The sequence below is a fragment of the Agelaius phoeniceus genome, chromosome 4 (genome assembly GCF_051311805.1).
Source record: "Agelaius phoeniceus isolate bAgePho1 chromosome 4, bAgePho1.hap1, whole genome shotgun sequence".
NCBI classification, from domain to species: Eukaryota; Metazoa; Chordata; class Aves; order Passeriformes; family Icteridae; genus Agelaius; species Agelaius phoeniceus.
The window spans coordinates 60324796-60340119 of record NC_135268.1 but is presented as its reverse complement, the minus strand read 5'-3'; the positions used below and the strand labels follow the sequence as shown (position 1 = coordinate 60340119).

The 15324-nt window shown below is 34.9% G+C and overlaps 1 protein-coding gene across 2 annotated transcripts in view; it reads right to left on the bottom strand.

The window, feature by feature from the left end:
* Positions 1-4306: 4306 nt before the first annotated feature.
* The window catches only part of RAB28 (RAB28, member RAS oncogene family), a 63496-nt gene continuing 52478 nt past the window's right edge, over positions 4307-15324 (bottom strand). Inside the window, exons 5-8 of one of the 2 annotated variants that reach the window (XM_054632590.2) lie at positions 13960-14063; positions 11080-11157; positions 5887-5984; positions 4307-4980 (exon numbers count right to left, since the gene is read on the bottom strand). In XM_054632590.2, coding sequence (XP_054488565.1) covers positions 5892-5984; positions 11080-11157; positions 13960-14063 — 275 coding nt within the window. In that variant the 3' untranslated portion in view covers positions 4307-4980; positions 5887-5891. The remainder of the gene's footprint in view (positions 4981-5886; positions 5985-11079; positions 11158-13959; positions 14064-15324) is intronic. The other variant, XM_054632589.2, reaches the window with a different exon arrangement.

Here is a 15324-nt window from a genome sequence, read left to right as displayed (position 1 = left end):
TCACTGAGGTTTGTCCACTAGGATAAGGACTGCTGTGTAGCAGTTAAATACAAAACAAACCTGAAATTTTTACCTTTTGAGGTTTGGTTCTGACCAGCCTTTGAAACAAGATTGCTTTCAGTCAATCGGTTATTTCAGCACTTGACATCACCCCCACATAAAACAAGGCAAATGGCCAATTAGCTAACTGGAAGTTTTCCAGTTCAAAATGGTGCCAAAATGAATGAAGATGAAGTGGAGTAGGGAAAAAAAAAAAGAGTTTAAATTGGCTGAACAGTCAGCTCTCTATGGGAAGCTGAAAATAGAAATCAGTTCATGGAACTCAGGAGCTTCACTATCTTCTATTTGGGGAAGATCAAACTTCGGCATTTGCAAGTTAAACAGGGATCCCCAAGGCTTCTAGAGAGTATTTTATAAAAAGAGGTTTTATACAGGACCTGTGTATTTTGCAAATAAAACTGCAGCACATTAAATTCTAATCACATTCTATTCATAGCATCTGAAATCAGAGTATAAATTTGCTTCCTACAGATAATTATCTGGACTGGAGTTTAATCTTATACGTATGCCATTACCCCTATGCAAACATGGACAACTTTTAGCTTTTTCTTTTCAACAACATTCAGCTATTTTGACATTTTAAGTGGTTATGAGTTGGTTTTAAATAAAGACATACTAAAGAAATCAGATTATACGTTAAGCAGTAGTATTTGAACTGAGAAAAAAAAAAGAATACAGCTTGAAGAATAACAACTTTGCTTGGGAAATTATGTGCAAATTCCAGAAAGAAAAGTAGTTAATCATGCCAGTTTTGTAAATATAACTTCTATAAAAGTCAATGCTGCTTTAAATACATCTATCAGGCCCCTCAAACAAACTGTTAAGCTACATCAGAAATGCATATAAGTATTCTAAATAGGAAAAATTCCCCTGCAGAAAATTTCCCATTATTATAAACTTGTTAGTTGTGTTACAGAACAGCACTTCAATCTTCTGTCAAAACATTAGCAGCACAGTACAGTCCAAGGTAGATATACCAATGTATACCTATTAAATTGTACTCTCCAGTACAACTTTGTAAAAATGTCCAGAACATCATGAAGCAAAGATTATAAATCTTTGTGAAAAAGCAACCATATTCCCGATATAAAATAAAATTTAAAAGGAAAAATACAACTGCAATTTATCTAAATTGTTATTCTCAAAAAAAAAAGCAGAATAACCAACTTCAAATATTACTATGATATTTTTCTTTACAAAATTATTATAAAATTTTGGATATCAGGCTATCAGGTGCACCTGCTGACAAGCAAAGTAGCTCTGCATTTAAAAGATGCTGCCTGATGCAAAATTCCTTTTCTTCCAATGAAAATCAAGCAGTGATTTAAAGAAATGGGGGTTTCAGATGCCTAATGATGCAGATAGAACTGACAATTATCAAATTCCTCAAACAAGCACATTTCACATAATTTGGTAACCTTGTACATGCCTAAACTTTAAAAAAAAGTCCGGTTAAAAAGCAACTTCACGTGTTTTTATGACTTTTATGAACTGTCAAAAGAGCAACGATGTATTCAGAGATTGTGAATTCATCACAGGTTCTGGCCCTCATAGCATCTGGTTGCAAGGCAAAATAACTTCACACTGTTGTTTGTGAAACAGATTCAATTTGACTCACCAAACTTTGGAACCACAAAAGACAAGTTGCATGAGTTTAATAATGCTTCAGATCCATGTTTTAAAAGCACTGATATTCAACCATGCAGCCAGACCCAATGAACCTACTGGTATCCACCACATCACAGAGACTGACCTTAGCAAGGAGCTGAACTTAGCAACAACCTTTAACTGCAGAGCTGTTACTGAAATGATTAGTTACAACAGCTCTGAGCAGGCAGATCACTTCACCAGTGTGCATCTGTGTAAGATCAGGGCCTGAACATGTTTCTTCCCTTCATCTGGCCTCAGCTTCAGGAAAAAACACGTTTCACTTGTCCCAGCCCACTCCCCATGTCAGTGGACATTAAGCACATGTCGCCTCACTTTTGGAGAGCACTGCATTTTTTTACCTCGTAACTGTTTGCTGAATTGCCTTCCACCAGTTCTCACCTCGGAAAAAAACTTTTTAAGTGCATTAATATGGTACAATTCAACTCTACTATACATGAATCACATGAATCAGTAGTGGGACATTACTTACAGAAGGCACCTGGACCCAGAGGAGTCCTTACACAGTCCTTCTCTAGGCAGATTTGTGTCTATCCCTCCAGTCACCAGAGCCCTTGCCTTCCCTGCAGAACACTGTCTATTCCCTCTCTCCATACTGCTTAATGCTCCAGAATCATCTCTAACCTTTCTGCTCTGCCTGCAGGAAGCTGTGCCATAGCACCAGCAACAGCAGTGCTGAATCTTCAACCGTAGCTGCTGCAGCACTTCAAAGGCAGCTACCACAGCCCAGGATTTAGACTGCAGCTGGAAATTGAAGGCTCAAGGTGGGGTCCCCAGGGCTGAGCAAAAAGAGCAAAGCTCATTTGTAAGGATTAAAAGGTGGACAGGTAATGGATCTCTGTGGGGCAGGAAGGAGAGGGAAAAGCAGAAAGAGTGGAAGTCAGTATACAATACAAAAAGCTGAGGAGGTTAAGAGGGGCAGCAAAAGGGGGGGCTGAGGGCACAGAAGAGAGGAGATTCCTGGTTAGTGTAAATAATATACATGTATGTTAGGGAGAAAGAATGAGGGCAGTCTGGAAACATAAACAAAAATATCTTCAGAGAAGGTAGGCCTTTAACATAGCAGTTGGTGAAAAGATCAAGAGGAATAAAATACAAAAGGATGTACAAGTCAAAGACAGCTAGAAAAATAGGCATTGAGAGTAAAAAACTGTGATGAGACCAAGACATAAAATCCATCTGTAAAACAGCTTGTACTGGGACACATATAACATTTTTCATACTGCAGGGTACCCAAAATGTAAAAGCAAAAATTTTTTATTATTCAAGGTGGTAATGGACTCTGCATATGAAGTTACAAAAAAGCGTTTTCTTTTGTAAAGTAAAACTACAGAAATTTTTTAAAGAAAAAAACTTAATCAACCCAAGAAGTTGGGTGTTTAAGACCATGCTACATATTACTTGGGAAGAAGGACCATGAAGATGATACACCTGGCCTAGAGAAAGACCACAGCCACCTGCCTGAGCTACATTATGCTCAGCTTCTCAGAGGGGGCAGTTCTTGTCAATATTTGAACATATGAGCAGAGCTGAGGCCACAAACACACCAAGAAATGTAAGGATTTAAAAAAACTTTCCACCTGCCTTGGAGGCCATAAACTTATGAAGTGAATAACCATGATGAAAAACTCTTTGAAGAGAAGTTCTCATCTGGTGGTAGTGGAAGAGAGTTCTCATAGCTGCAGTTAACTGTACAGTAAAGCAATGCAGTGGGACACAAACCCCATGGGAAGGAGCAAGAATTCAGACTAGAACGAATAATTTACTGCAAATCACACCTACCTTAGTGTAGCATAATTTCTCAGTATCTCAGCTTCTTAGAATTTCCCACATCTGAATGCTAAACAGTACACACTAAGTCATACCACAGTTATATAATTATATGTTAAGCTAATAAATAGGATTTTTTGTGATCTGAAATTTTTTTAACATAATTAAAATATTTTAGCTATTTTGTTAAACTACTAATATTTTAATTGTTCCAACTAATAATCACTTGCTTGAACAGCTTAATAGTAATATTCACTTGAAGAACCTCATAATTTTCACTTGTGATATACAAGCATCCTTTGTAGCCTCATTACTTTCTGAATCTCCAAATGTTTCCTTGTCATTGTTAGAAAGCACATTCTAGAGTTTAAACAGGAAAAGATTTCTAGTTTGGGAATTGAGACAGCTTAATTTTTTTTCTCTCCTTGGCTTTCTGTTCAGATGTGCCAGCAGAGAACTGTGTGCACTGCTAGAAAAGCAACAGGGAACAAGTGTGAAGATCACAGAGCACACAGCTTTTTATTTGTCATTTATTCTATATTCGAAAGAAAAGAGTACCAGGCCAAAAGTCATTCTGTTAGTTACTTAAAGTGACTGATGCTAATTGATCTATCAACAGTTTCTAATGCATGTTGAATATCCCACTCATCATTTACAGACCAAACTGTTGACTGAGATTCATCCACATTCATAAGGACATATAAGCCTATCTAATAGTGCAAGAAGTAATGCTGTAATAAAAATACACAAAAACACTAGCATTTTTCAGAGCATCTATGGAGACAACTTGAGACTTCAGAGAAGTAACTATTTTTATAATAACAGCTTTATTTCAAGCATGGTTTCTCACTGGATACAACTTATACATTTTGTGCTAAGTGTATATATATTAATTGAACACTTTCAAAATTATCCCTAGATAAAATATATATTATGTGTTTAAAATTATTCCAACAACAGCTTTTCCAAGTAACATTTTGTTGAGTGTTAGTTCAAATAACTGGAGAAAAAAATTAAAAATGCTTTGGCAAAATACCCTTCCATGGTAATGTCTTTAAAAGCATTTTGAGCACAGGGCTTCCTCATCTATTTTTATTCTGGTATCAGTCAAATAGAGAGGATGAAACATAAACACAGTTATACAGTTTCATTTAAATATAATTTTAAAGAATATAGACTGAAATTTTTCAAGTGTGTGGTCTCATGTTTGAATTTGAGCCAGTCAAAAAACTGCCTGCTGCTTTGTAATGGACAATGGTGCAAAGTGTTTCTGAAACCTCTAATGGCATTGTTGTGCTGGTCCCTGTTAAAACAACGTTCCTGGTGTCCCAGAGCCTGCATCAAGGCAGGAGCACTGCAAAGCTCTCAAGCCAGAGAAGAACAGGGTGGTCACTGAACTGCACACATTGAGCTCCTGGAAGGATTGATGGTTCTTGTCACAGGCTCCTGACTGTAGTTGACAATATCTGCCTTCACCACTCTCTGTCATAAAAGAAAACACAGTAACAATCAGAAAATAGAAGCTTCATGCTGGGAAAGCATTCAACAGATTTTTATGAAATACAAAGGGAAAAATAACAAACAAATCAGTATTTTTTTTCACTACCTTACAGGAAACCTTATCAGGTGCTAATGCTCATTATAATTCTAGGTTTATTCATGCTAAACAGAAGCAAGTGCCTGGGTAGGTTATCACAACACTACAAAAGGAATAGAATTTTCTTGCTAAAGCAGAGAATAATACAGTTTTACTTCCACAAAAATTTTTCTGTGTCAGAGTAATAAAACAGAATTTATTTGCAAAAGCTGTGCCATTCATTCTTTAATAATAACTGCATAAATTGTAACTGGAAATTGTACCTAAGTCTTTTTGTCTTTACTCCAAGCATTTCATCAGAAAATATGGACAGAATTCAAAGCAAATTTTAAATACAGCAATACTTTTAAAAAGCTTTGATAGGCATACTGGCTAAAGATTATATTAACATTAAAAGAAGCTCTACATGCTATATTTATTCTCTAATACAATCTAACAGATAGTACGCATTCTATTTACAAAGCATATGATAAGACTGATGCTCTCTCCTACATGAGGAGACAGAAATGTACTATTTTGCATACATTTCCATCTGAGACAGCTATGTAATATTTTGAATGTACAGCACTGAATACAGTAACATGAAGAATTTCAAAGTTTCTACAAACTGACTATTAGAAACACTATGTAATTAATTGTAATTAAAAAGTTCCAAAATAATATGTTGAGTATTACAAGTACTTACACATACAAAACACAATCTTCCAAAAGAACTTACTTTAACAGTTGTTACTTCATGTAAAAGCAATGCAGCTTATAAAAAAGAAACAAACCAAGTTTTCCATCAATACCTGAACTACTGCATTGAGCAGACTTTGCTCTGGCAGTTGGAAGTGTGATGTTGGTTATCTTCTTCAGGATATTTCACTAGTTCTGCCCTGACAACATTCTGTTAAACCATGTATCAACATGATGGATAGAGGGCAAGGAGAAGAATGTAAAAAGAAAAGAGAAGGAAAACAATGGAGAGATTAATCAGTAGTTGAAAAGAATGAATGGATAACATAAGATTATGCAGAAGCAAAAGGAAAGTGCATTTTCAGGCCTTAGGCAGATATAAGAGCAACACGTCTGACTGAAAGCAGCACTCAGCACCAGGGCTGCCTGTTGAGCTTTTTCCAGAACATGCCCTCTTCAAAGCACCAAAGTAAAAGGCTCATACATGCAATCAGCAAAAGTGTATTAAAGCTAGAGAAGGGACAGAATAAAAAGGCAGGGAATTCAGTGGAAGAAAAGATGACAGTGGCCTATTCCTCCTTTAAGTCGAAGATACTTAAATACTACATTATCAGCTCATAACAAGTGCATTAACTGTACACATGCATCTTTTCCATCACATAACTATCAAATTACACCTAAATATATAATCCAAAAGCAGTGGCCAAATTAACAACCTAATATCAAAATGCTCCAAGTTTTGATTTTTCTTTGCTTCATTTAAAAATAAAAGGCTCCCATTTTTCCCCTTAAAAGACAAACCAACAAAACTGTTTTCTAATTATTAATACAGGTAATGGATACAGGGTTCTCATTATTAATACAGGGTCAATACAGGGTACATGCAAAGGAAAGTAAAATTCATAGAACAATTTCAGAAAAGAAGCAGCAAAGGAGGTAAGTCTGCTACAAAAGATACCCTAAACCAGTCTAATATTTTTCTTAAATACTTCAACTTTCCTACAATATATTTTCAAGGTTAAAATGAATTAATAAATAATTAAATTCTATTATTTTAAAGGAAACAATATATAAACTGGATTAGGAATATATAAACAGTATACATTAAAGACTACCTCTCTAAATAAAATCTGTATGTCAAACAAGCAACAATAATTGAATAGCCTGGCAAAGGACCTGGATTTATTAGCTGCTGAAGTACTCTTCTTGAGCTTAATTCATCACATTCATATTATCTTATCTAGTGGACAACACTCATGATTTACTGGACTCCTGGCCTGATGTTATCAAGAGAAAGGTTGCCAAATCCCATGTAGGGCAGTAGTAGGAGTTTTAGCATTAAACAGCATTATCTGACCTCACAGGACCTAGTTTCTTCATACCAATCATTTGGCTAGAGCTGAGGGGCAAAAAAATACCCAAAAGAAAGTCCTGCAATCAGTAGGCAATTAAGTGTTCCTCAAACATTGGTCTAAATCCCATCCTGTAAACACAGGCAGGTTAGTGACCTATGCTTAGGTACACTGTAGCAAAAAACTGATGATCATAAATGACTTGGATTTTCTAATGGAATTTCATCCAAATAAGAGTCTAAAAATATCATTGCAACATTTCTTTCATTAGCTTTTTGGTAATTAAAAACTTGGGCCTCTTTGCATCAGATCCTACATCAAGTGTACCATTGCCATAGTTCAAATCACTGTCAATAATGAGAAATAACCTTTCTTGGTCCAGGTGCTCTGTATTCCAGATCTGACTTATCTGCCAAACACTTTATTGTACAAAGCTGGCACGCACACACTGGTCTGCTGAACCAGTATTTAGTTAGAGAGAAAACTACACATCACTTACAAAAATGCTAGCTCTTGCCAATGCCAAGGAACAAAGCTGTACCCCATGCAGTTCTTACACTACGGTTGGAAGTAAAAAGTACAGAAAGAAAAACATTTGATTAATAAAGGAGCTATTTCCTCACATTTCATCAGACCATTGCAATTTAAAAGGGAGAGTATTTTGAGGACTGAAAATAAGTCAGAATCTGCAATTTTCTTATTTTGGAACTGTTCTATTTCAAAAAACATGCTCTACTTTCCAGTCACGCATGAAGAGTAATCTAGTTCTTTGTTTCACCACAGTTTTGTCCAAATAAAGGTTTGATTAACAGTCATCTCAGCATTTTAACAGACAAGGTTTAGTAGCTCTAGCTGAGATAGTTTAAAAACTTACCACCCCCAAATGTCTGTCCTATTCCTCTGCTGGAGATCATTGCTGCCAAAGGAGAGCTGCTGGAATGTAACGTGTACTTGCACCTCATCCACTCGAGCACAGTCTGGCAGCTTCTCTTTAAAACAACTTTCAGCAGCAGTTTAAGCTAAGCTGCTCAACTTCACCCTGATGTGGCCAAAGCACATGATCACCTTCCATGTTCTGATTCTGATGTGGGAGCAATACATTCCAAAAGGGCAGCAGCAAATAGCTTGGGCTGCATTAATATCTTAAACTGCTGCAGCTGTTTTCTGAAACAATGCAGAGTAAATATAATTCAATCTCTAAGGCTTGTTCTTGCAGTCAACTAACAGAAGTTGTGCTGCTAATTTGAAGGCAACCAAGAACCTCACGTACTTTTCGCAAGAGCATCTGCAGTTCTGCTACTCATCAAAGCTCAAAAGTCATGAGCCAAACCCCACAAATTCATACAAGCTAAAATACTATGTTTGGGATTCCTATTACTTATTTGTATCCACCTATGAATCACATCTATGTAAGAATCATAACTGACTCTAAACACAAGAAATAAGATCTTCAGGCACAAAATCGAGCGCTAGAAATAATTTCAAAGCATATTCTCAATACTAGACAATAAAAAATACACATATAGCATTTGACTGTTGGCATTTTACACAAATTCAGTATTTAATGCCTAGATTGAATGAACATATCTGATGTTCTCTGACAAACAGATTCAAGCAAGAACCATCTCAGTTGTCAAAATAAGGAAATCTCACATTACACAAAATATGGAAAACTCAAAAATATAATCCAGTGTGTAAATAATGCACATTTGTAAAAACCAAAATCCTTATTTAAAGATTGAATCCAAGTCAACACTTGTATACTTTACGGATGAGTCACATTTACTATTGTCTTGTATTTATTAGATTCTTTATAGCTTTTGTCTAGCATCTGTTTATCCACTGATCTAATTTTATAGCCCAGTAGCTGGAGTATTCAAAACCTAAAAACTTTAAGGAACACACATCACATAATTGTCCTGCAAATTAAGGAAGACACGTGCCCATTTTAGAGAAGGAAGAGGGAAAAACTCCTACCACCACCACACTGAAGGGACCTGCATCTGTCATTCAAGAGTCTATGGTAAAACAGAAACCTGATTATGGCATTGTGCTCTAACACCACCTCCTTCCAGCCAAAAGACCAGCTCCATGCTTTTGGCAAACAGCATCTGCACATCACTTCAATTAGGCTTTTCTACTGCAGACAAATAAATTTCTCTCAAGAGAATTCATCTTCCTGAGGATATGAAGGTTCAAGTTTTCACTCTCCAGATTATGTAGAGAGTTTCCCTTTTCTGTTCTTATGAAGTAATGGGGGTGTTTGGTTCCATACAACAATGAACCTTAAGATACAGCTAACAGACATTCCAATATAATTCTCATTGGGGAAACTCTTAGAATCCCTTCAAAATCACCCTCTTAAAAGGATCAAAGGTTTTACTGATAACAAGAGCTATTGCTTGTTTGAAGTAGATTAAAATTATGCCCCATTAACAGAACTTTGCAAATTAAGCATCTCACACTCTTTAGCTACACATACATGTTGCACCACATAGTGACTTCTGCTGTACCTGAAAGGCAACAGTGAAGTTTCTCTTCTGTCCAAATTCATTTACTGGCTTTGTTTCTTCCTTTGTTCTTTTTTTGTCGGTGGTGGTGGTTTTTCAGAGATTTTTTTTTTAACCTTTTTTTTTGATAATTAGAGCCTGGATTCACATCAACAGTAATATATGCCACAGTATTTAATTTATGCAAATTAACTATTTAAAGGCTATTGCTAATGCAACTTGTGTAATATAACTGACCCATATATTCCATTGATCTACTCAACAAAATTAAAAGCTAATTACAATACTAAAGTAGAAGGAAGCCTACTTAAATCTGATACCAGTTTGACATAATTATGTACTCTTGAATTGGGGCTATATGGAGCTTCCTGTTTTAAAACCAATCTATAACCAGACCTTTTCTTTAGAATGATACAGTTTTCCATATAACCCTATTATCACTCTCCTTTAAATTTAATTACACACCTTTCTACAATCTTACACCTGAGTTACAGAACACCATTCATAGCACAGAGAGGTCTAGGACTGATAGTCCAGTGCTAGCTAAACAACCAAAGAAAAATTGAAGAACTCTATGTGCTCAATTATTTAGAGACAAATAATCACAGAGCTCAAAATAATAGATGGATGGTACCTTAGTAGTAAAAGAACATTTAAAAGACATACTTAGTATTTCTTTGCCCATAAATTAAAGCTTTTTAAAACTAATTTGCTTGTTAAGTATGCTCTGTAAGTTTATTTTACAATTTCACTGTTTACAATACAGTTTTCTAGTTAACTACTTCAACACAGATTCCAAACACTGCTGTGGCAAAGCACTTTCAGAAATTAAATATTTATTGTATATTTCAAAAAGGAGACCAAGCTGTACATAAGAAATGCTTTGCCATTTATTTTAAATAAACTTATTCACTTATTTTGTGGTACATGTTTAACACTGGTATTGAAAAGCAGATCTAGGTTATTACACCACCAGAATAGCAACATTTGGGTTCACTAAGTAAATTTAAATAATTGAAATCTCAAATGTCATTACAGAGGGTTGCCTCAGTAGTATAATCTTTCTTTTAGAGGTTTCTGAAACTGGGTTGTAGAAAAAAATTTCAGTTTAAACCCATGCATATAATATCATTAATATCTTCCATGCTACCTGTATATGCACACATATTTAATTGCCAAACTAATCTTAAGCGCTATTTTTAAACAAATATCCTTAGAACTAAAGTTTTTTCTTCATTTCTGAACATGTTTTTTTCTTATTTCAGAGAGCTGATCATGATGGATAAGTAAGGAATCATTATATTTCAAAAAAGCTGTTGTGAAATCAAATATTCACCTTCAGAACAATAAATGAGGATTTATTTAAAGAACAGTTATAAATCCACAAAAACACTTTTAATACTAAATAAAATACTAAAAAATCCATGTATTTGTGGAAAATCACCTGTGATTGTTCCAATTCTGCTTTGTTTAATTTGATGCCGAGTATGTCAGCAGCAATTCTCTGAAAACACAGGAAGACCTATGGAAAGAAAATAAATTGCATTTCAATGATTAAAAACAGACATCCTTGAGGTTCTTTCAAATATATCAAACCATTCCTGAACAGTAAACAATGATATACAAAATTATGACCTGTGCAAAACAGATCTGAAAAAAACCTCATCTGGTACTTTCAATTTTGTTTAAAAATTTGAGAAAATAACTCAACAATGGTACAAGGAATGAACAGTATGCTGGATTGTTAAGCAACACTTCTACTTTGCCTCCAGAGACCTAAGTTTAAACAAGCTTTTACACAACCCACCTCTCAAATCCTACTCTCGGTGCTATAAAATATGAATAAGGGTATTCACTAATGTTGAGCACAAAAATGTATTACCAGTGTATTGTGAAATAAGAGATGTAGGTTTCTGAAACTGAGAATAATAGAACTGTGCATCGACATCACCAAAATCTCTACTACATATGTCCAAAAAACAGCAGTATGAAAGACTTCTGAAGACTCTTACAAAACATTCACTGAATGGAAGTATCTAGGAACAAGCAGGATGTTGTACAGCCTGAGCAGCAGCCTGGCAGAGCTAGAATCTGGACATGGTTTAACACATAATACTGGGTGGCAATGCTGTTTTAAACAAGTGCTTTAATTCATCTCAAGACAGTCTACCTATCTCACTGTTTAGGTAAAACTGCATTTTAAATGTGATTAAAGAATATGACATGTTCAAGAGGAGCAGTTTAAGTGTGCAGTGCTGCTAAACACTGTATTGCCAAGCTGCAGGTTATATTTTATCTGCAGGGCTGTTAACGATGTCTGAGCTCACCATCTAAATACCTAACAAATATTGGTTTGCATCATGCAGCTGCCACCCACAAAAAAAAAGTTCTATGTACATGCTCACCATCATTTTCGGTGAAATTAAGTAAAATACTATTTACACAATCTCTTCTAACACCCAAGATGGAAACCAGAAATAAATTAGTGGCACAACCAATGAAGGGTGGTGACTTCCAAAACAATTGCTCTTTCTCTCAACTCCTTGGTATAGCACTGGTCTGTTCTACCAACATCTACACAACAAGAAAGGGCACACTGAACAGAGATTCTGAGGCTCAGAGACCTAGTTTAACCCACACCAAGCTCTCAGGTGCTCTGAGCTGCATCACCTGCCCTGAGGACACTGTGCAATAAACTTCAAGCACAAGTGCATTGCTTCAGCTATGTGATTTGGTGGACAGTAACACAGTTAGTAATAATAAATCTTCCATGATTTTTTTTTGCCCCTGAGATGACTTTCAGAATTTTCTATACACACAAAATTACCTTTTGCAAATAAGTCTGTTGAAAAGATCTGATATAAACAAAACAAATCATTTAACTGAGTAAGACTCCTTTAGTCTATATTCACAGTAGCAATGGATGCCTCTTCTTGAATCACTGTCTAGGATAAACACTCCATCTTCTGAATGATCAGTGTGCAGCAGCAGTGAAAGGGATAATTCAAATTTATATTGAAACTAAAAATGAACTATTGAAACTACTTCTTTTGTTAGTAGATATTTAGGCAGAGATTTCCTGTTAATGTTTTCTAGTCATGTTCAGATTTACTTTTGTTTTTAAACAGTAAGCTATGAAAAGTACAATCAGTATATATAGTGGATGCTGAGGTAATTAATGACTTAATTAAAAAGCTGAAATAAAGATTCTGTCATAATTAGAAATTATAAATGTATCAATTATAAAATGAATTGATTTTGGTAGTCTCCTTGTGCAAAGAATATATTTTATCAGATGCACATTTTACCAGATGCACATTTTACTAAATGTAGTATTCCGATTTTTTTCTTCTGTTTCTAGCATAAAAAGCCTGTGTTTTCACACTTAAAACAAAAAAATATACCAAAGATTTAACACAAACTATAAAGAGAATCAGGACTCACTGCATTTCTAACAGCAGCATTGTTAGATTTTACAGAAAAACTATTATCTTAAAAAATTAGGCAGCTCACTGCACAAGATTAATCAAAGACCTTAACAAGTGATTCCATTTGTGGACTATACTTCCATGTACTTGGCCATGGTCTTGCTATGCAATAACATTAAAGTAAAGTAAACTTTCTTGTCAACAGTAATATTAAGGAGACAGATACAACACTGTTTTATGGGAATGACAAACTCATTAGGCATGAGACAGAAATCAAGCAAAACAATACAAAATTATTTAATTTGACTGATAGTGTCAACTGAAAAAGAACCTTTTCTTTCATACGCTTCCAAATAAAACAAATAACCCAGTTAGCTCAGAGTCAAAAGATTGTTCAAAAATGTACTCTGAAAAGCATCTGGTACAAATGTCAGAATGTTCAAATTTCAATGGAGCTGCAAAGGGAATGTCTCTCATGGCTCAGGACTCATATTAAAATCTTTTATTGCAACAGGATCTTGTCACATTATTTACCAATTGTTGGAAAATTCTATATTGATGGTCTATAGATGGGACTCCACCTGGAATGAAGAAATGTACTTAACTACAGGCTGACAGCAAACAGAGATTTAGCTGGTCTCAGTTTTCACACTGATGTATAAGCCAGATCATTTCCATTAAAATCTGTACCTCAAACTGAAAATCAGATGAGAAACCACTGTAATTTAATAAGAATAATACACATTCATACAAAGATCTACTTTTCATGCAAGTAAGGGAGTCAAAAAAGGGCCTGCAGCACTCTGAGTTCTCAACAGTTGTGAAGTAAAATATAACTGCTGCATCTTGAAAAAAAACTACAGACATCTACAAGTTTGGGGTTTTTCCTTACTTACAGAATCTCCTGTCTTGGCTGACACAAAATGGCTACTGAAGTTGTTTTCCTGACAAAATCGCTGGTGCTTGTCAGCTTTCACTGTGCGAATATGCTCCAAATCAACTAAAAACAAGTTGAAGAAATGAAAAATTATTACACTGGAGCCTGTTTAGTTACTGACCTTAGAAATTATTCATTGGCAACACATCAGATATAATACTTTACTTTACAGGTAGATGCAAATGCAAGTTTCTTTCTCTCTATAATCATTTGCTAAAATAAAAGCAATTAATTATATCAGACTAATTTTATTTGCAAAACTAAAATGAAACCACAACTAAAATTTTATGGTCAAATGCAACTAATTCATATCTCAAAGTACAAATTTATTTCTGGATACACTCAAATATTTTGTAATAAGTTTGCTGCTAGCAACATACTAAAACAAGACAGAACTAATATTCCATATTCTGTTTGCAAGCAAGATGCATTTTGGGGATTCCAGTGTAACCTGAGGACTTATACAAAATAAATTCACCAGGCACATCTGAATCGACATATTTTTCCAAAGTAAAAATGTAAATAAGTTATAAAGAATTTTATTGCTGAACATGGCAAAGGAAAAACATTCTCTATAATAAAAAAATTGACTGAGTAAAAGCAGTGATGCTTAGTTACTTACATATGAGACTTTCAATTCCACAAAGGTGTGGTTGAGAAAAGTAAAATGCATATTTCAGGACACATACATATTTTTATTTTTATCACTTTACAACCATTGGAAACAGAGTAAAGCTTTCAAATGGTTTTTTATGCTGAAAAGCACTGGTTGCTTCCAAAATCTCACAGAACTCAAGTCTTGTGCAGGTTTTATTGTGTACATTCCAGTTTCTCCAATCTGATCCTAAGGTAATTGGAAACTATATTGAACAGTTTCTCTTTTTTTTATTGCATTACAGTTCCTATAAGGGTGTTGACTCAATGTAGTCAAATTATAAGGCAAATATATTCAGAAGGATTTAAGGACAAGCAAGCTCTTTGAGTTAATACAGGAAAAAAAAACTTCAACTGATTTCCTGAGGAAGGGACCCAACTGACTTGTAAAAACTTGTAAATTTGCAAATCTAGTAAGCCTGTATAATAGTGTTATTTGATTATCAGCTGAAAAAATGCTCTCCTACTACATAAAAGGCTTTATTTTTAAATGATATTGGAGGTCTTTAATTTGTAGGCTCTGGAGATTTTCTCTTGGAGATTTTTAGCCTAACAGGGGATTCCTACACCCCATTTATACTGCTTACCTTGGTTAATGTGGAGTTTTTGACACGTATTACTGTTCCTTGCACATCAGTAAGGCCTTGTTTGTAAGAACAGGCCTAAAATC